The sequence below is a fragment of the Taeniopygia guttata genome, chromosome 20 (assembly GCF_048771995.1).
Source record: "Taeniopygia guttata chromosome 20, bTaeGut7.mat, whole genome shotgun sequence".
NCBI classification, from domain to species: Eukaryota; Metazoa; Chordata; class Aves; order Passeriformes; family Estrildidae; genus Taeniopygia; species Taeniopygia guttata.
In genome coordinates this window covers 6,602,990-6,624,910 of record NC_133045.1, presented here as the reverse complement: position 1 = coordinate 6,624,910, position 21,921 = coordinate 6,602,990, and the positions used below count along the sequence as shown (strand labels likewise).

General features: G+C 45.4%; 1 protein-coding gene across 2 annotated transcripts in view; it reads left to right on the top strand.

The window, feature by feature from the left end:
* YWHAB (tyrosine 3-monooxygenase/tryptophan 5-monooxygenase activation protein beta) overlaps window positions 1-21,921 on the top strand; it is a 290,680-nt gene that overhangs the window by 262,816 nt on the left and 5,943 nt on the right. Inside the window, exons 2-3 of one of the 2 annotated variants that reach the window (XM_072917225.1) lie at window positions 14,029-14,127; window positions 21,523-21,823. In XM_072917225.1, coding sequence (XP_072773326.1) covers window positions 21,530-21,823 — 294 coding nt within the window. In that variant the 5' untranslated portion in view covers window positions 14,029-14,127; window positions 21,523-21,529. Of the gene's footprint in view, window positions 1-14,021; window positions 14,128-21,522; window positions 21,824-21,921 lie in introns of those variants that run through there. The other variant, XM_030288362.4, reaches the window with a different exon arrangement.

The following is a 21,921-nucleotide window of genomic DNA, read 5'->3' as shown; positions in this document are numbered from 1 at the left end:
GTGCAGTGGGCACACACATCTCCATCTCCATCTCCATCCTTGCTGGATCAAAGCCCCAGCAATGGGCACAGTGCAGAGATGCTGCCTTCCTAAAGAGAGTAAAAATTTGTGCCTGATTCTCTGGTACCCACCTCCTCCATCCGTCACTCCCTCACGTTTTTCATCTTTTACTCTTGCAGCACTATGGCTCCTGGAATCCTGGCCAGCTCCCAGCTCAGGTAATTACACGCTGTCTTCCAGTAGTTGAACAGGGTATTTGTTCTCCTTGGTTTCCTGTCCTACACATCTGTGCAGGGCTGCAGGCAGCCTGTCACCCTGAGTGAGTGTTATTTCCCTGGCAAAGCACTCATCCCAGTGAGTCCAGCTCCAGGACTACGTGGGCATTTTGTAAACATGGGATTATTAGGTGCATAGTAGGTGCCCTTCCCTATGGACACAGGGATTTCAGGTGGGCTCTAGGTCCTCCTGGGCTGGACACAGTGACCCAAACAGGTATGGAGCTGTGGCACTTTCCATATTTCCACTTCAGTAGGACAACATTCAGCCTGGATCTGAAAACTCCCAGACACCTAGCTCCCCCTTTGGAAGGCTGTTTGTGGATCACTCCTTTTCACCTCTTTGGAAGACTATTTGTGGCTCTCTCCTTGTTTGGTATAAACTTTCCTTTCTGTTTACATCAATGATTTACAGACTCAATCTCCAGCTAATACCTGACAGGAGTGTCAGAGAAAAGGTGTCTATGTACCCCTGCCCTACTTGCAAATCCCATCAGGTGATCATGGACCAAGCAGCAGCACGGGGCCCTTTGCAAGCACTTCAGCAGCTCTGCTGAGCCAGGGATCCACCACCTGCCTCTGGGCTTGTTCCTACCACACTCCCAAGTGCAGGTGGATCACCATGTTGGAACTTTGTGGCAATAGGAACAAGCTCTAGGGGAAAAAAAAGTCCTACTTTCTAGCAAATCAAATCTATTCCTGTGCTTTATTGGACTCCTTGTAGCGGAATCTTGAAGAAAGTTGGCAACAATTTACTTTTTTTTTCAGAGTTTCTGGAGCGGGGAAGTCTCGTTAACTAAAGACTGCAGGGAGAAAAGAAAGTTCTTAGAGGAAAAAGTGGAGCACAGTTCTGTCTCCTGAGGGAGGAAGGAAAATGCCCTGGATGGTGGAGCTCAACCCTACTCTCCAAGAAACAGCTTTGTCAGTGCTAGCTCTCCACTGCACAGCCTGCTAAACTCACCCTGCCCTTGGGCAGGAAGGAATTGATTTTCCTGGCCAGGCTGGACTTGACATTCCACCCTTTTGATGAAGAGTCCTGGGCTCAATCCCTTCAGCTCTGTGATGTGCCCATGAAACAGTGCAGCAGGTTAGCAGCCCCATGCAGCTGCACTGGAGCCCCAGTCTGCAGAAGGACAGGCAAGGGGCAATCCTAAGCTGCCAGCTCTTTCTGTCCAGCCTCTGCTGACTGTGCCACAGATCTGGGCTTTCCTGGAGTCCTCACAGTGCTGTCAGGCTGCAGCTGATTGCTGTAAACCCCTGGAGAACAGGAGCTGCATAGAAAGCCACATTTTCCTTCTTGGGAAGGAACTCACTACTATGCCATTCTGAAGATTGGCATTCTTTTTCTTTGCAAAGTTTCTGGATTTGAGCTGGGTGGCAGACAGGTGCCAAGCAGCCTGGGAACCAAGGAAGATGCTTGGCACAGGTTTGCTCCATGTGCAGCAGTGATTACACAGAGCAGCTTCTTTCCAGTGCTGGTCTCAGCTTCCCAAGTGCAAGGAGTGCTCCAAGAGGATGATTAGGCTGGGCCTGCTGTTTTCTCACTCCATTCCCACGAGGCTTCCTCATTCTGGTGCTCACAGAGTCTACTGGCTCATAGCTTTCCTGTACTCAGGACTGCTTGGAGATACTATAATCCCAAGGGCTGAGCCCTGGGCAGCAGAGCAGATAGCTGTCTCCAGCAGCAAGAAAATTAAGAGAGGAAATGGACAGGGTAGAGAACAGTAAAATCTGTGACACCCTAGTGCTCATCAGTAATAGTTTCCACTTAAAATGGCAAATTCTTCTATTTCAGGGGGAGTTCTACCAGTAAAGAAAGAAAAGGACCACTTTGGGGGCACAGGCAAACACCAGTTGCTGTCACACTACTACACAAAATAACTCACATATTCACTCAAGATGCAAAAGAAGGAAAAGAGTAAAAGGAGGGAATTTTATTTCTGACCTTGCAATATATAGAATTCTAAAAGTGACAGTGGATTGGAGGATGACATTTACACCTCTCCAACCAAACTGGTCAAACCCACAGTCTATCAATTCTCTCCTCCCACAAAGAAGAATGCAAAATAATCATTATTTACATGAACAGTGCATGAGAACTCCAGTAGATGTAAACATCAGAAGGCATAGAAGACTTTTAAAAGAACTTTAAAACTTTTAAAAGAACAGGGTGACAAGTTGCAGCCTATCTTGTGCACCCATGGCAGGGACCAGTGTGCATTCCATGGCCATGCTGTGGATGGAAGGCAGTCAGCCCTGCAGCATCTCATGGGAAAACCAGGGATGTCTGAGCTGCAGAAGAGGAATGAGGTTGGCAGAGGAATCAGCAGTTTGATGGACCCTGTGCTGGCTGGGGAGTTGGGCTCCAAATCTACTCAAACCAAGGTGCAAAGGGCTGCACATGCACGTGTTCCACCACCCCAACACAGCACAGAGTCAGCCTGTCCCTGTGAGCTGTCTCACCTCTCTCTCTTTAGGGAAGGTTCTTCAGACTTTTGTGAGGAACCTACTGAAGAGGAAGTCGTTTTGCCCTGTCAACAGGGAGGTTAAACATAGGCTGAAGGAGGCCCTGTGGGCAAGGTGAACTGGGCAGACTGAGCAGCCCCTGGCTTCAGCCATGGGAGACTCTGGTGGCCTGGACACCGTGCAGTGTCCCCGCCTCCCTCCAGAGCCCACACTCAGCACCCCTGCGTGGGGTGGCATTTGCTACCAGCCTCCATCTCCCAGAGCTAATTTGCAGCCTTGCTTTGCAGAGCAGCTACACATTGAGGCTGTGCTTGGGGACGGCTGGTGGCAGATGGTGTGTGTGTGGTGGCGAAGCAGTGCCACGTCACAAGCTCTCTGAGACATTTGGCCAGGCTTCCTGACAGCCGTGTCCCACCACCCAGGAGTTCAGCTTCCTGGCAAAGGCACTCCTCCACTTCTGAGGAGCACTCCTGTCCTTGTCACCGGGCCGAGCTGATGCCAAACACTTTCTCTTTGCTTCCTTGCAGGTGAGAGGCTCCCTGGTTTCCTCCTGCCCAGGGCCAGAGAGATTTGCCACACAGCCAAACAGGGAGAGATGGTCCCTGCCAGCCTGAAACACCCCCACTTGTTGCATCACATCCTAAACTGCACTCTGTGTTCCCTCTGGTGAGGAATATCTTATTCCCGTGCTTTTGGATAAAACCCAGCACAAACAAACCATAACTGATGGTAGATGTGACAAATAATGATGATCATGGGAAGAGCGGCATCACTGCTGCTCCACTGTTTCTTCTGATTTCTTCCTTTATTTAGATATATGTGAAGAGAAGAACACAGAGGCTGGGCCATAGAAAGAGAAGTGGGCAGATAAAGAGGCACTGAATGGGTGTGTTACAAAGGACCATAACATCAGTCCTCTGACAGCTAGAGGAGTGTACCAGCCTGGGCAGTCTGAGCTCACGTGCTCAGGAGCCCACTCTGTGCTTTGTCTTGCAGCTGTCACAAGCTCTGTGCAGCTGCACTGTGGACTTGTCATCACTGAACTTTTGGAGTGCAGTTCCCAGGACATTGTCCTGATCCCTTACAGTTATTGCCTGGGTTAATGCCATTAACCACAGGGCCATCCATGCCACAGGAGGTCCCTAGGCACTGTGAAAGAGTTGTCACATCATGCATAGATTGAGGCTTGGCTGCCATCCTGCCCATCATGGGGCTTCCCCAGGCCCAAAGTGCAAAACGACAGCTTTGTCAGATGAATGTGATGTGATAATGCTGTAACAGTCTTTATTGTGGCTCCTATGGTCACAGACGAGCTTCAGGAGAGCAAAGCTGCAGCCTCTCCTGCTCCCTCCTGCCTGCCTTTGGATGGCATTAGCCAGCAGCTGCTGGCAGTCCTGGTGACTGACAGCTCTTCCACTGGCACTGCTGCACCCTGGGAAAAGGTTTCATCCCTCTTGCCTGCAGCTTTGGCTGCAGAAATGAACTCTCTGAGCACTCCCATTAGACTGAAGGAGAGGATCATCTGAGACCTGGGCAGGTTTGCAGCACAGGATCAGAACAGCCAGAGAAGTAGATGGCAGGATTTGATTGAGTCCAGGATGTGGTCGCCTGATAGGGGTGTATATTTGCCTCTATTCTTACTCAAAGGTCATTAAATTAAGATTTCATGAGACCCCACACTGCTATAAATGTTGCTGAGCTCATTTCCCACACTGGGCAGTGATTTATCTCACAGCCTTGATAAAATGACTAAGCTAAAAATGTCGCCCAGTGTCACTGAGTTTTAAGTAAGGTAGAAGGAACAGAAGACTGACACAATGGATTTTCCTAGCAAGGGAAGCATTAATAAATGGTTTCTTTCTGATGTTCTCATTAGTTCTCTCTCATTCATCCTCAGGACCTGCCAAGCACAAATGACACCACCATTCTGCACCAGAACAGAGAGCAGATGCCCCCATACAACCTTTCTGCATCCAAAACTCCATTTCTATCTCACACTGCTTAGTAGTTGATATATCAAGGGGAAGCAAGCAAGATACCACAGTACTTCAAGAACCTTTTGCTGTCACATCCAGCCTTGTCCCCTGAAATTTTTGCACTCTGGAAGGAATGGTTTAGAGGAGGCAAGCACCACAGTTCTCTAATACAATCCTTTATCCCTCCTCATCCAGCAGTGCAGGGGGTCACTTACAAAAAAAATATTCATTGGTGGATTCATTTCCCTTCCTTTCTGCCTGTGAACAGGTTGTAGACTCCTCTACTTTCTTTGAATCTAATCAAGAATATATTTCTTTTCCTTGACTCTTTACTCTGAGGAATGAATGCCAAAGAATTAGTCCTATCATGATTAGTCCCGATCATGAATCACATTAAATTGCTTCTGTTCCTTCATTGGACATGCTGGCTGGATCCTGGTATGTGTTATTAAATTACTGCTCTGACAGGGAAAAACAGCAATTGTGTGCCGAGTGCCATAGAAAAGAGGCAGATTTGGGAGTGTTGCAGGACCACAGCCTCTGTTTTCCCTGATAATCAGGAAAAAATCATGTGTAGGAGATGACTTCAAGCAGGAAGCAGAGCAGTGGGCTTTGAGGATTTTTCCCCAGGGTTTCTGAGCACCCCAAAATCCCAACCATGTGTGAGGGGTGAGTTCAGAGCTATGTTGTGCATGTCAGGCAAAGTTATTCTGCTTGGGCTGTATCAGATGGATCAAGCAACAGAGCAACATGGAGAAGAGAAATACAGGAGCCCTAACACAACACTCCAGTGCTGCAGAAGGCTCCATACAAGCAGAGATATGACTGATCATCATAAAGATTGTTCAGAGAGAAGAAATAGCCAAGAACTGGAGGTGAAGGGAGGTTAAGCATAGGCTGAAGGAGGCCCTGTGGGCATCAGGATGTCAGAAAAGTGAATGTTTCTAAACCACTTCTGTGTGGAAGGAGCACAAGCCATGCTTGAGCCATTTTCTGGATTTTTCCTCTGAGTGAGCTGTTCACAGCTTTCTCCTAGGTCAAATGCAGAATCACAACACTTCTGAATATGATAGCAAAGCAATTAAATGAAGGGAGAAACAGTGGGTGCAGAACAGTGCATGTGTGCATAGAAACTTGCACCATTGCACCTTACTGAGCAAAGATGCTAAGCTACAAACAAGGAACAGGAAAAGAAAAGCACTTGACATTGCACCTTCATGTGCACGTGCAGATCCCACGGCTACACCAGCTTGACAAGATCAGAAATATTTGCCTTCTGCTCTTCCATACTGCTATTCTGAGGAGCTTATTAACACTGAAGTGCCAGCTTTCCCATCCCTCTTTGCTTTCCTGTTGTGGTAGCATTGCTGCTGTATCCTTGTTTAATGTAAAAATAAATGAAGCAAGACTAGCTTTGGGATGTGGAAACTCTTCCTCAGATCCATGTGTTCAGATCCTTTATTTCCTCACACCATCAGAGGTACAATGCAAGCCCTAAAGAAGGATATATATGTGCTGATTCCAGACAAATCAGTTATTCTGTTAAATTATACCTTGTCTCCTGGACTGCCAAGTTTGCCCTCCCTCTGTCTGCAGTTGATGGGTACAGCTTGAGTGCAGCTCTGGGACATCTAGTGGCTGGTAGCACTTGTAGTTAAGGGCTTACAGCCGTTTTGTGGTGCTTCCTCCAAGAAATCTGTCAGAAAACCTATTTAAACCAAAAATACACACTCTGCCTATATTCCTGGGGCTACAAAGACTTCATCCCTTGATATATTCATATTTGCAAAATGTTTAGATGTGCATTTGTGATGATTCCTTTGCGTCTCTCTCTCCCCCCCAGCCTGGGGAGACATCTTCAGCTATTCTCATTTCATTGTTTCTTTAGCAGTTTTTTCTATATTAAAGGCTTTCCATGTTCCAAGCAGCTGGCATTAGCACAGATAATTGGATAATGTTTTGGCAATCCAAGAGTGAACGTGTTGACACATTCCCATGTACTGCCCTGGCATTTGGCTGATCTGGGTGTATTTGATACATGAATCAGGCCTGAAATAAGATGACTTGCAAAAAAAGCAGGCAAACCTTTAATATAAATAGGTAAGTATCAATTGGGATTCTCAAGAAAGCCTCAGCCTGCTATGGGCCCCAATCCTCATTCCTTCAGGATTCAACTTAGGCTGGAACCTAAAGGAGTGAAAGAAGCAGCAAGAGGCCTAGTGTGTTTTATGAGCCTGGATAGTCTCCAAGGAGCTGTAGTATCCTGACCAGAGCTCTAGTGACAGCTGATGGCTTTCTGGGGATTTGAGAAAAAATTTAGCTATGTCTTCTCTTCAGTCTTCAGTGCAGCCTGTACCTTTCCCTCCCTAATGATACCTATTAACCCTGAACAAAGCAGAGAGTGTATCTCAGCCCAGGAGATTGCCAGGCTACCAGGAAAAGGGATACAGTGCTGGGAAGAGCTTTGTAACTGGGCAATCTAATCTTTTCTGATTCATGTTTGTGTCTGCACTGCTCTGAAAAGGGGACTTGAGGCACAGCTGAAAGTGCAGCAAGTGGCCCAGGGCAGACTCCCTGCTCTTTTCCTTGCCAAAGCCTTTAGCAGCCATTTGGGAATCTGCTGCAGTGAATCCAGGCCTGCAAGATCAAGCTAATTTTGTTATAAACTCCCGAGTGTCACACACTCTCAAGTACTCTCTGTCATGGGTTAGATACCGAGTCAGCTGTACAAATGTTAAGAGCAGGATCGATTTTCCATGATTCTTTTTCAGAAATCCTGCTGAGGAAATTCAGGTGGCTCAGAACAGCCTACAGACTGTTTTCTTGCTTTGTTCCTGGAAAGCAGGAGAACAACGCTCATGATGTCAAGAGGTTCATTAAAAGGTGGGTGTCAAAAGTGACTAATTTGGAGAGTTTCTCCTGGAGTCAAGGGACAGTTTAAACAGCTTCTTAAAAAACACAAATGAATCTGCAAAATGCTGACTTGTTCAGGAACCCAGATTCTTGCCATTTCAATTGCTCCCAACTGCTCACATCAAAGTCAGCATGAAGGAACTTTTTGTTTACACTGTTGTTGACTTCTGCCTGGGATAAGTTATGCTTTCTGCTTGGAAATCATTCTGATTTCCAAAAGCTTGTCACTGAGTAAGTCTCAAAGCTAAAGTGAATCTTGGTTTTGGATTCTCTTTTTTGTTTTGTCAGATCAGACTGTCTTACAGTTCAGCAAGGAAATGACATTTTGTTTTGTAAATATTCACACAGAACTCGAGGTTTCCCTTAAAGGCTTTAAGCTTTGTGAAAAAGTAGATCAACTCTAGTAACATATTGAATCTGGTTAGTGAAATTTCAGGAAGAGCAGTGTGATGAAATGTCCTTACTTCGCCCTTGGGAGAAACGGTACCTTCATTATAACCAAACAGCTTTTTCATATGGAAATAGCAGGTGGCAGGAGTAGAAACAGACTTTCATTTTCAGAGAAACAGACGGAACAATTCCAGTAAAAGTGGAATAGCAGAGCTAGGTTGAAATGGTTGGCAGTTTTATTCTGCAAAAATATTCTACTTTTGCCATGAGAAGACGTGTCACTCCTTTCCCTCTCTGTTTTTCAGCCCCCTCAGTACAGCTCAAATACAAGTGTCTGCTGTAAGGACCAGACTTTAAATATAATTTAGAAAGAAATCTAGTTCAGTTTGTTAGGAAAGCTCTCCAAATCTATCCCAGAGCTGCATACAAACTTCCGGGGAGAAAAAGCAATTAAGAGCACTGAATGCACAAGATAATCTGTAGAGCCAGTGTCAGACAAAGCTGAACTCACAGCTCTCAGGGCTATGATTTATTAATCCTTTTATCAGGCCTATGCCATTCTCTGAGTTATTTTCCAGCTCTGACTGCTGGCAAGCATTTCCTTGGAAGCTGTGGACTGTTAAACTATTAACAGTCTAGTGGCAGGTGCTTATTAAGAAAAAAGACACCTTGAACCACAAGCCAGAATAAAGAACAGATACCCAGCTGGAGTCATGCTACTTCAGAACTCTCACCCTGACTCGTCTGAGAAAATCAAGTTTTTGAGAGTCAATTGCACAGGGAGGTGGATGAACAGTCATCTCCTCCTCTGCAATTGATTCATTGCACTCTGGAATTTGAGATTTGGGGCAGAAATGGAAGGAAGGAAATTGCTGTCCTATTTAGGAGCAGATAAAACTTCACCCTGTGCTGTAAATTCTTTTTTAAAAGTCAGGGTTTTCACAGGATGAAGGTTAAATATTTAATGCATTTATACAAATTATAAAAAAACACTTTGGAGCTCCAGGCAGCTTGTATAGTTCTTTAAACTTCAGATTTTTAGCCCTTTGTATAGTTTCTCTTTAAAAGGAGAAAAGCAAACACCAAAAACCCAGACTGGACTTTGAAGTATGGCCTGAAACAGATACATATTGCTGGGAGAGAAGCTGCCTTTCCCCAGAGACATCCAGAGAAAACGTCATGCCAGGCTCCCCTATGCATTATACCAAAGAAGGAGCTCCACCACTCCACGCATTAGGGAGATTTTTTCCCCAATTTTCCATAAGGGGCCTAGACTTGTCCAAGCTGATCTCACCAAATCCCAAAGGGACCTATCCCTCTGCCAAGTGGAGGTTTCTTGTCTGGCTGCATCTCCCCATAAAGAATTCCTGCTGACCTGCACATGCTGAGGAGTGAAATGCTATCAAAACCTTAGCAGACCTACCTGTCATTACCACAGGAGGGTTATTTCTCCCACAGCTGCTTTTCTAGCAGAAATCCCACTTCAAAGGCACTAGGAAGATAGCTGGTTGTGAGGAAGCTGGAGCTCTGTGAGACCCAGGCAGCCAAGTCTTGGATGAGACACTGGCTTGGAAGTTCTGCACAGCAGACTGGTATTAAACACCAAGAGAAAAAAGAATGAGAAATCAGGAAATGGAATAATATTGGTATTTCCTAAAGATCAGAGTTTCCTCAGAAAATGAACACATGCCATGCAATTTCAAAATATCAAGACATTTGCCTTTCTTTAGAGCTTGTCAGAAACAGCTAATAAATAAAGTTCAGATTTTGGGAAGTCACCTCTTCAAACCTCTCTTCATATGTTGCTTTGAAACTGGATTTCCTTAGGGTCATTGAGTTGGCAGCTTTGAAGTGTTTCCTATGTGTTCCTTGGCTTGAATTTTTCTCAGGCATTACCTGGCACCAGAAGTACACAACGACTCTCCAGGTCCCAACAGCTACAAAAATTTACAGCAATATATTCCATTCCATTTCTGCTTGTTTTTTTGCACTGCCACTTTTTATGAGCAGAACATAAATTACCTGAGTTTAATTCATGACCCAGAGTTCAGTGCATTTCCCCAGAAATAGCATTCTCTGTTTGGGGCACTACTGCCAAAATTGCATTCCTGGAGCTGAATTCCTATCCCATCCAAGACATTTGTTCCAACCACATTTCCCATCATACTATTTTATACTATTTAGGTCATTTATATTTTCATGCTCCCACAGTTACTTCTTATAAGTTGCTTTGCAATTATGCTCTTAACTGCGTTCTCCAAAGTCACCTTCAGACCTTTAAACACCTTAAAATTAAAACACCAATTTGACTTTTGCCCAAATCACATTTCACAGAGAAGCTGAACTAAACTACTTGCATTCCTTGGACAGAAGGAAGGACTGAAAGTTGCCCAGCAAAGTATTACTTAGTCTAGCATTTAGTTGGCAGGGACCATGAGGAAAACCTGATGCTCTTTGCTTTAAATGTTGCTTTAATTAAACTTATTAATAGTTCTATCCTATGCAAGATGTTTACGCCTGAGCCCAGTTTAGTTGTAATTTTAGTTCTAACTAACCTAATTCTAGTTTTAACTTCATCACAGTAGTCTATAATGTCACAAGCAGCTTATGCACAAAGAAAGTACAAGATATTTTGCAGAAGTTTTTATCTTGGAGCTTTTAAAAATTTCCTATTGCAGAAATATTAATTAAAAAGTACTGTTTTGCTCTTTCATGTTCCTTGTTGCTTCCTTACAAATCTTCTTAGGACCATCATGTGCAATTCAAAGTACACCACAACCAGCATTGACAAATGATGAAATTCTTAATTTACTGATGAGTCTTCTGGTGGACATCCCAGCTGTCAGCTCCAGCAGGTCAGTTCTGTCAGCTGCCATAAACCACTGCACCAGTTCCATGCAGGATCCATCACCTAATCCACTATTTAGTGATGTGTGAGATCCAGCTCTAGAACAATTGAAGTATCCAGGCTGTGCACTCTCATACACAGAGCGGAAGATTGGGAAAATGAGTACCAAAGCAATCAAGAAATAAAATATACTTAATAGGTGGCGATTACATTTTGTGAGTGTCTTTCCTACAGCACTGAAGTGAAACACCCTCGTTTTTCACTCGGTCAGGCTGCAGGGAGACATCAGCTGCAGGGACAGCGATCATGCAGTGCCATCAACTGTTTGCTTCTGGTACCCACAGCAGCTGAGACCTACTACTTTCAACACAAATGACCAAAAACAAACAAACAAAAAATCACAAAAATTGAGCGACTCGTCAGGATGGCATTTCTGAACAAAGGTTTATCCACTCATTCTAGTACAAATCTCAGGTTCGTTTTTCCTGTACCAGAAGCTGCACACCTGAGGGCAGGTACGGGCTGCCGAGAGCAGAGGCTGGAGCAGCTGGAGCTCTTGTGCCATCGCTGGGAACAGCTTCTGACATTGCTGCTGGCACAGGAATAGAGCCAGCCCTCCCTGTTTGGCAACTGACATCTTTGTCAAAGAGCTTGTTCCACTTCTTTTACCTGCTATTGATGTTAAGTACTAACTTAGTGCAAGAGAAGTGGTTTGGAGATGGAAACTCGCTCACTACAGTGAATCAGTTGCAAAAGACAGGAACAAACTGTCCTTGCAGCCCTGCAGAACCTCCTTTGGAGGGTGAAGCCTGTGGTGTATCCAGGGAAGGGCTCGGGTCTCACAGTCCTTGTAAAGAACCCCTCCTCCAGCAAAGGGACCCACCTCAGCCATGAGCTGTCTCCTCTTCCACAGCAAATCCCGTGATTTAAATCTGGATTTATGGTCTGGGAGTCTGTAGCTCAGCGTGAGCACTCTCTTAGTTCAGCTGCTCTGTGCTCCCCAGGGCAGGAACAGGTTAACGCTGACCAGCAGCTAAAGCCAAATTCCATTTACACCTCACACCTATCTACCTGAAATGTGGTTCTTTGGAAAAACACACAGCAGGACATTTTCTGCTGGAGAGCCAGGCAAGCTGGTCTCTCTGTTGTGCTTGTTTCCTCATGGATCCAGCCTGTCCCTGAGATAAAGGCTGTTCTTGCACAGTTTGGGTATCTCCCGTCTCAGATTCTTTGAGCCAATGTGCACTTCCTCCTCTGAAAGGTGACACATTGAACCACTTGCTGCTGGTTTAAGTTTTTCCAGAGTTGAGGTTTGGTGTTGGTTCCAGCTTTCACCATCCCTGGAGGAACTGCAGGGTGCCCTGCTTATCTCTAGCACCAGACCAGCACAGGACTGGGAAGGCCCCAGGGTAGGAAAAACTCAGGGAGGAATGATCTGTACCATTAACACATTTCTGTCTCGGTGGCCTTTGGCACAGCAGGGACACAGCTGCAGGAGCTCTGTGACAGCAGAGGGTGATGCTTCACCTCAGTGACTGCACAGTATGGAATTGCCCTACCTGGATGCTGTGGTGGAGATTGCATGGTCCAAAAATACCAGCTGAGAAGGAGTGAGTGCTGCACTTCAGCGGTGATGGTGAGAATTTTGTGTGGACAAATTGGAGGAGCCGTATGAAAGGAGCTCAGTGCACCTCACTGGAAGAGGCACGAGCTGTGACAACACAGGCAGGAACGGGAGAAGGGTGAGGAAGGCACAGTGGAAGTCTAAATGAACAGGTGTTGACAGCACACCTCTGCAAACTGAGTATGATACACAGATATGCGGGCAAGGAATGTCAAAACCAAGTAATTCTGCCATGATTCAGCACCCTCAAGGCCTCAGCAAGAGCACTGGGAATGGCCCAAATAGAAACTGAGAAGATAAGGACTATGGAGAAGATCAGGGGTAAAAAACAAGTTTTGCCTCAAAAAGAAAAAAGAAGAGTGATGACAGCAACTAATGGAGCTGAATCAGTGTTTGCAGCTTAAGATAACTCGTGGGTGCCATGTAATTTTCCTTCTGACTTTCCAAAGTAATTAACCTTTGGACTGAGACTAAGCAGGAAATTAATGAAGTCCTTCCATCACCAAAAAGGAATCTGACAGTGACTTTGATGGGCCCAGGACTGTATCTGAAAGTAGAAGAGAAAATTGGACTCCAGGATGCTGTAATTGAACTGAGTCCAAATAATAACACTTTGACAAGTGTTGCTGCCATAAATTTGAGATCTGGGTGCAGTGCAATTGAGTTGTGTGTCCTGTCACTTCTTATCCAAAGGATAAACTGAACTCTTTTACTTGGATTCCTTTTTGGACACCAAGCTAGACTTCTCCTCATGCCCCAAAAATGTTCTCTTTTGCCATTTCCTTAGAAAAATGTAGTTTCTAAGTTGCATAAAACTTATCTAACCAGTATGGATCTTGATTTTTCAGTGAAAACTGAAGTTGTAGGGAAGAGCTGCTACTAAAACAGCATTTAAAGGTGATTGTGCAACTCAAAACATTTGTCAGGTTTTATTTCTGAGGGTGCAGAGAATAACCACACTGCCTGTTTTCCGAGGAGATGTCCCTTTGGAACGGTCTGCTCAGGGAGGCGGCAGAGTCACTGTCCCCGGTGGTGTTTAAGACCGGGTGCAGCGCCGTGCTCTAAGTGGGGTATTTTAGACGGCTTTATCCAACCTAATCAATTCTGTTATTCTGTGACTTATACTGCGAGGTCCAGCCAGAGAACAGCAGCGCGAAACGACAAGAAAACCAGAAACCGTTTATTTTGTTGCCGGAGAAACTGCTGCACCTCCAGGCCGCAGCCCCCCTCCCCGGACCCCCACCAGGGAGCTCCGCGGAGACAAAGAGCGCGCAGCGCGGCGGCTGCGGGGGTGTGAGCGCAGCACGGGCCGTGTCCTGGGGGTTCTCCCCGCTCGGGGCCGCTCGCAGGGCAGTGCCGGGGCCCGCTCGGCCCCGCTCAGCCCCGCTCGGCCCCGCTCGGCCCCGCTCGGCCCCGCTCAGCCCCGCTCAGCCCCGGGGCCGGGCGGGCCGGGCCCCGTCGCCATGGCGACCGTCCCGCCGGGGCGGCGCGCGGGCGGTGGCGCCCCCTGGCGCCGGAAGGGGCGTGCCGCGCGGCGGAAGCGGGCCGAGCGCCGCAGGGTGTGTGCGCGTGTCCGTGGAGCGGCCGCCGCTGCCGTCGCCTCCCTCCGCCCGTGGGATCCGCGCGCGCCGCCAGGTGAGGGCCGCGGCCGCGGTGGGCATCGGCGTGGGGGGATCGGCACCGCGACCCGCGGGGCAGCCCGCCCCGGCCTGCCCCCGCTCCGCTCCGCTCCGCCCCGCGCGGGGAGCCGCAGGCCGCGGTGGGCGCGCCGTGCGGGGGTCCCCGCGGGAGGGTCCCCGGTTCTGCCTCCCCGCTCCTGCGTCCCCCGGCCCGGCTAACGGCGTGACCCTCGCCCGGCGGGCGCGGGCGGGCGGTGCCGCCCCTCCCCGGCGGCCGCGCTGCCCCGCCCCGGTGAGTCACTGGCGGCCCGGGGCGCGGCCGCGCTCACCTGGGCCCGCCCGGCCCGGCCCGGCCCGGCCCGGCCCGCAGCCGGCCCCGCCGGGAGCGGCGCTGCCCGCGGCCCGCCCGCACCGCGGAACCCCGGGCCGGCCTCCCCCTGCCCAGCGCCGGGAGCTCCGTGCCCGGCCCGCAGAGCGCAGTGCCGTGGCCGTGCCGCCGGCTGTGAGCCGGCCCACGTAGGTGGTCGTGGTCATGTACGAGCGCTTTAGAAGGGAATAAAATCCGTTTGTTATTTTCCAGTTTTGATCATTCGGGTCCATTTGGGAATAGAGATGCGTTTAGGGAGGACTCTACAGGGAAAGAAGGTTGGTTCAGTCCCAGCCTACAGAAAGGCTGGGCAGTAGCCCAGATCTAACGGGTTTGGGTTTTGTTTGAGGTATGTATAACCAGGTATTAGTTGGGATGTTGAAATAACAGTCACACACAATCACTGTATTGGCATAAATGCATCTCATGCAAAGAACACAATATAAATTGGTTGCTTTCAGATAGATTCCTTATTAATAGTTAAAACACATATTCCACTGATAGGAGAGCGAAAGACACATCATGCAGCACCATAAAAGCTAAATTCCCATGGAAAAACATCAGAAGCTTTGACAGTGTTTGTAACGTTTAGTATCTTCAGTGGCTGTAGGAATATTTGTGTATTCACATGTTCATTAACTCAGGACACCTCAGTCAGAAATTGTAACACTTTTAATATGAAAAAAAAGATGAGAAGATGAGCTTATTTTTATTTTTAAGCAATAATGAGATATAATCTGGTCTAGAAAAAGAAACAAGGACACAAGTGCCTTTTTCTCCCTTCATATTAAAGGACTGCAGCAATATCCCGTATCATATTTTGTTTATTAAATTGGTACCAATAAAGTGATAGACTCCTCGCACAGATGGGCCTGGTGCAGTTTTCTCAACCTCATTATGTCAGTACCGCATGTTCTGATCTCCGCTATTTTGATGTTGAGTCGTTTTATTTTTTCCTGAGCAGGCCTGTGCCAGTATGCAGCTTTTTGTGATGCATGTGAATAAACTCGGATGAGGAGGAGCTCAGTAAATAATTATTTGGTTAATGAGGTAAAAGCTCCTACTCTGATCCGTGTGGTATCCTAATACCAGGCATTACAGTAGTGTGTCTGTTATATGGCCACATTCCTTGCCCCACCCTGTAATACAAATACTGCCAGTTTATTATTAACAAAAGTGATTTACCTGTGATAATACATTATTTTGGAGTGAACTTTATGCCTGGGGGAAGATTTTTTGGGTTTACTCACAATTTCCACCTGGATTCTAGCCAAAAACCGTTCTGCTGGTTGGAACAAAAAGGTGTTGCCATGTGGGGATGTTGTGCTGTGGAAGTGCCAGCGTGTCTCCACCTGCAGCTGTCCTGAGCAAATGGCCATAGGCAGGAGCAGAGCTCTGCTTTTCAGCCTGGCATTAGGAAGAGCAAGGCTGCTTTCACTAAATTTAAGATGTCTGTTCAATATCAGTGTCCCCACGTGCTGTTGGTAGCGGTCATAGGCATTTTGTAATTCTCTATGGAGACCGAACGCCATTGAGTGTAATTTTATTCAATTTTACGAAACAACAAGTAATGATGGCAGCAGATGGCCAGAGCAGGGCGAGGCATGGCTTTATAGAATGTTAATTTTATCTCAGCATTTGCATAGAGACTTGAGCCGAAGGCCAGAGTAGATGCAGAGGAGGCTGAAGTTATGTGCTGCACAAGGTCAGCAAGAATATCACAGCTGTGAAGTCATGTTCCTTCATTATGTTTGCAGGATATTTTACTGAACTTGTTATACCCAAGCTTCTGACAGGAAGATTTTGCTGTTCAGATCTTAACAGAGCTATTCATTTTCAAATCAGTTATTTAACAAGCCATGGTAGCCTTTGAGGAAGCCATCTAGAGAAACACAACTAATAAAATCAAATGCATAATGCTACAGGAAAGCAAGGAAGGTTCTTTGCACTCAACTGAAAGAGTTGCACTCCGTTTCCTGTAAAAAATAAATGTTGGAAGCACTGTCCAGTTGACAGGGAATGCCATCCCCGTCATGCAGATACTTGTGTCAGCGTGTGTGTACCTGAATGGTGGAGAATGATTTTCTGTTTATTTTAGAAATAATGTCCCCAGAGCTTTTACTCTCTGTAGTTACAGAACTATAATTTGAGGTCCCACTCACTTCACGTGAATGTTTATTTTCAGAATGAATTGTCTGTCCAGAAATCAAATAAGGTGTGTTCACATATTGTTGCAGTTTGGAACTGCAAATTCTGTACCAGTCTGCTGCTTTTTCTGGTAGAATTTGAGTGGACTTACAGGGCTTATGACTGGGAAGTATGATTGCCTCCCATTTCACCAAACCTCGTTTTGTATTCCTGTCTCACAGTGAAATATGCAAGTCTGTTAACTTGCAGCTCTGCTCAACATGTTAGTGACCAGTATGTCAAACCAATAACTACACTGCTTTCTCACCAGTTCTTTTCTACAAAGTGGAAGTGTTTGTCTGATAGATTCTCATGCTTGCTGTAGAGAGAAAAACAGTGCACAAAAATCGATGACTTAATTAGCATCAGAAGAACAGGTCATCAAGAGCAGCAGACTTCAGACCAACATAAGCTTATTAGAATTGTCCTGTCAGTTCGATATGTTATATAAGCCAGATTATTTTCAGTGTCAGTTTTCATTTGATTTTTACAGACTTTAAGCACAGTTAGTTCTGATTAGTTTTGGCTTTGTCCTAAAGAGCCCATAGGAATGGGAACCAGTAAAGGCTACAGAGCAGATGGGATAAGTGCTAAGGAGTAAGCTGTAGTTCTCAAAATCCTGCATTTTTCTGAAGAACAGTAGCTGCATGTTTTACCCCCCAGCTGTTAATGGGATGTAAAGCTCCAGTTCTGTGTGTCCATCCACTCTTGAAAGATCCATGGGTGTACTGACACCAGGTGCTGTTCCCAGGCTGGCCACACCATCCCCTTCTCACTGCATCTTCCGCTGAGAGATGCAGGCAGCTACAAACTAATGAGTTTTGCAGGTTCTGGCCTTTACCTTTGATGCTTTGTGATATGTTTCAGTCTTGTCCACACAGGTGTAAAGCTTTTCTGGAGTGTGAGTAAGCACTTCTAACTTATAGTGCCTGTATACATGTTTCTTCTGCATTTGTAAGAGAGATTGAAAGAGGTCCAGGCTGTATGGGAGATAGAGGGGAAAGATAGTAAAAAAATTACGTTTTGAGTGTGGGACTTCATGTGATTGAAATTTCTGGCAGCTGGTGCTATTGGCTGTGGTTGGCATTCCTTATTGTGAACAATATCCAGTCACTTCTTTTTTGAGGGCTACTAAGTTGTGTTGGACAGATGCTTAAGAAGACAGCATCTTAAGAATTTGAACTGTGTTAATGCATCTAATATCAGAATCTTCTGCTTAGAACAGGCAACTTTCAGGTCTCCTCCATGGCTGTGATCTGCACGTCTCTGCACCTTTTTCCATCTTCCCTCTTTTCCCTTTGCCACCATGGCATGGCTTTATCAGTGCTAGAATAGACCATTCCTGTCAGCCTCCTGTTCATCACCTCTGTGTGTTTTGCTCCTAGCTGCAGGTAACTTTGGTAGATGGCTTCTGTGTGTGGCCCAGGTGTATTTTTAGCTCTAGGCTTTGCTTGTTTCAGACTGTGGCACACTGGTCCATTGTCAGAGTGTGATTTTCATCTCCTCTCTGGGAGGGACCAGTTATAACTGATAGTTGCTTCTTTGCCTTTTCAAACATCACTCCTTTCCTTGTATCTTTTTTCCTTCTGGCAAACACTTCCCTCTTTCGGAGCTCAAGCCAGCATAGCTCTGCAAAGCTCTCTCCAAGCTTCTAACAAGGTAAGCAATGGAGAATCAAATGAGGATTTTAAGTCTTCCTTTATGCAGCATCCTGGGAAGGTAGTACTGGTAGGCTTACTATCATTGGCAGCTATTTTGGTGTGGGCAATTCTTTTCTTACTCCATTTAAGTTCTGTTACTGAATAATACTTGTGTTTCATAGCAAGCCTGATAACAATACAGATATTAACACAAATTAACTAAACTCAAGCCTGTGTATACTGAATTCTTGTGTCAGAACTAAGCCAGTGAAGCGCTCAGGAGCTCCATCTTTAGTGATAAGTTTGAGTTTCATATATGCATAAATGACTTCCATGTGCATAAATTAGTTACATTGCTGAGGAAAGTTGCTTGATGAGAAGCAACATTCTAATTTGTGCTGGTATTTTACTTGTATAATTGATATGTTATACTGGTTTCTGGATGTCTTTTATCCATTAGGTCTTTGTGCCCCTGTGTTTTCCTTCATGTGCAGTTCCTTTTGTGATTTCCTTCATGTGTCCTTATATGAACCCATTGACTCCTGTGAACTGTCTTGTATCTAAATATGTCAGTGAGCTTGATAAAACAATCTCTGCACCCTTTCAAAACTAAACTATATTGTTTGTAAACAGAATTCTGCACAGATGACTTGTCAACAGATTAGACCACTATTGGCAAAGTGCAGATCAAAGATAAAACTAAGTGACTTTTCAATGGCAAAATGTAAACTCTGTTAGAGCTACTTGCCTCTGCATTTCAACAAGCAGGCTGCTTCCACATAACAATCACATTCCATGAGAAGAAGAGGAGAAGATAAGATGTTTGCAGTCCAAATACTTCTAGAAGCTGTGCAGACAATGAAGAAACTAAAAGTGCTCTGAAACTGCTTAGTTTCCATGTCGTGTTGTTTGGCTCTTGTATTGCAAAAAGCATTGTTCAGGTGTACTTTGCTCATGTTCAGATTTTAGTGAGTGACTAGAGAAATACCACTCACAAATTACTTCCTGCCTTAAGCACATAGTCTGCAAATAGTGCTGAGTTAAGGGAATGATTTACAAGGTTTGATAGACTCAACAGGGAAAAGTTGGATGGTTTGTCTCAAGGGGAAGTGGCCCGATGATTTCCTTGGGCTCATTCTGCGTTGGTGCTGTGATAGCGTTCAAATTAGGAAGAAACAAAGCACATCACAAATCCCACTTAACCTTTTCCATCATCAGGAGCTATCTGTTTGATAAGCCTGTGGAAACCAATGGTAATATCCCCAGGGTAAAAGCTTACTGGGGAAGAGAGAACCAAATGAATCATGCCTTATCACAAACTGTCACACTGGTGCCCACAGTCACCCTGTCATGAAAACAAATTTGAGGGCTTTGATCTGAAGTCTGTGTGGCACCTTCCAATAAGTCCCAGAATCCACTGGTTTAAACACAGCACTTGAAATGGAGCTGAAGCAGAGCCCAGTTTTACTTACCAGTAAAAGATCCCTTTCCAGGAGGTTGGTTGTAGTGTTCCATGTCCTTACTTTGAGTGCCTTATGAAGATGGATGTATTAGAATCTACAAAGGATCAAACACAAATAGGGGTGAGTGTGACTTGCAGATACCGAGCAGGTACATTTGGTTGCTGGGTTTACTTCAGGAACTTTTATGTAAAATAACAATGTTTGACTTGATATACTGGATGATTTATATTTTTTGCTAAAGTGGAGTATCTTCAGCTGGAGGTACAGAATGTGCTCATCTCAAAGTAAGTTTGTAGTTAGGACTCATCCTCGGCAGTGTAAGCACTGTATGAATTTGGGAATTTATCACAATTGGAATTTGGGTCTGTGTCTCATTCTCCTGTTTGAGGACTTGGCACAGGGGACTGGTTTTCCTCTATAATAGTGTGGTAGGTGATCCTTGGAGTAAAATACAAGCTGAGCAGAGTGTGCAAGATGTTCTCCATCAGAAGCCTGTCAGACTGGAATCTTCAAAGATGAGAGCCAGGGAAAAGGCTGCAGCAATCTCTTTCAGCATGTTGGTTCTTTCTAATAGGACTGTAGGTGCTTCTGTAATGAATAGAAGTCTGTGAAATACAAATGTAAACTTACTGTTCTTGTTTGGTTTTTATTTTTCTTTTAGGAGTTTTTTTTAGGCTGTTAAATCTCAGCCTGACAACTTACCTAGACAGAGTCCTGATTAGGATTTAGGAGTGGGAGAGGATAAGTATTGGTCAATGCTGATGAGAATAACAGCTGGATGTGTCCAAAAGTGAACCTGCACACCTGAAGAAATTTCACAGATTAAATTGGGTTGTCTGTAAGTTTGTGAGGACCATTTTGATAAAGGCAAAGAAACTTCTTTACTTTGTCCTGTGAGCCTGGCCCTGGGTGATTTATTCATTCTCCCTGGCATAAGCTCTTCAGTGATGCTGTGGCCATTTGATGTGCTTTCACAGCTTTGGTTACTAAACTGCATTATCAAAAATTATAAACATGTTGTTTCCATATAAGCAATTTGTTTTGTAGCAGTGACCATTGTGTGGGCCATGTCCCATTCAGATTTTATGAATGTCAATGTTATTTAAAGGGTCTTGAAAACCTGAGACTGCAGCCACCCTAACTGTGTAGAGTTGTCCATTATGTGTATGTTGATGCATATGTAAAAAAAAACCCACGTTATTTTCTGGCAGAACATTATAAATGTACTTCCCATAGTTGCCAACAACTACAGCTTTCCTGGGTATGGTTTATGTAAACCCACAGAAACATCTCTAACTTGCCAAAAATCTTCAGTGTCAGAAGGAGCTGTCCAGTGCTTCAGTGCTCCTAAGTAGCTGCTCTTGTACTGCAGTGGAGGGAAACAGACAACAGCAAACAAATCTGAAAAAGCCCCAGCAACCTGGCAGTGTCTTTGTTAATATCTCCCCAGCTGAGTTGTGGCTGGTAAAGGAAAGAGGAGAGATTCACACAGGGCTGTGCTTAATGCCAGGATTACTTCTGCTGCACTTTGAAGAATTATGCTTTCATATCTTCAGGATTGTCATTTACACATGGAAATTATACATATTTGGCAAAAGGTCAAATACATTTTTTAAAATAAACCCTTTGTATTACTTTATTACAGTTGATAGATTTCCCTCTTATTACTGACTGTAAGATCTGCTTCAGCATGAACTTCCCCAGTGCAGACCACCGAGACATTTTTCTCTCTGTTTATTCCTCACTAATTGCAGGACAGCCATGGATAAAAGTGAGTTGGTACAGAAAGCCAAGCTGGCTGAACAGGCTGAGCGTTATGATGACATGGCTGCTGCTATGAAGGCTGTCACTGAGCAGGGACATGAACTGTCCAACGAAGAAAGGAATCTCCTCTCCGTGGCCTACAAGAACGTGGTCGGTGCCCGTCGCTCGTCCTGGCGTGTGATTTCCAGCATCGAACAGAAAACAGAGAGAAACGAGAAGAAACAGCAGATGGGAAAAGAATATCGTGAGAAAATTGAGGCTGAATTGCAGGATATCTGCAATGATGTTCTGGTAATAATCCAACAGCAAAAATAACAGTAGTTAGTACTGCAGCATTCTCCAGAGAGGCTTAAGGAATTTTAGTAGTGCTGGAGACACTGCAGCACCTT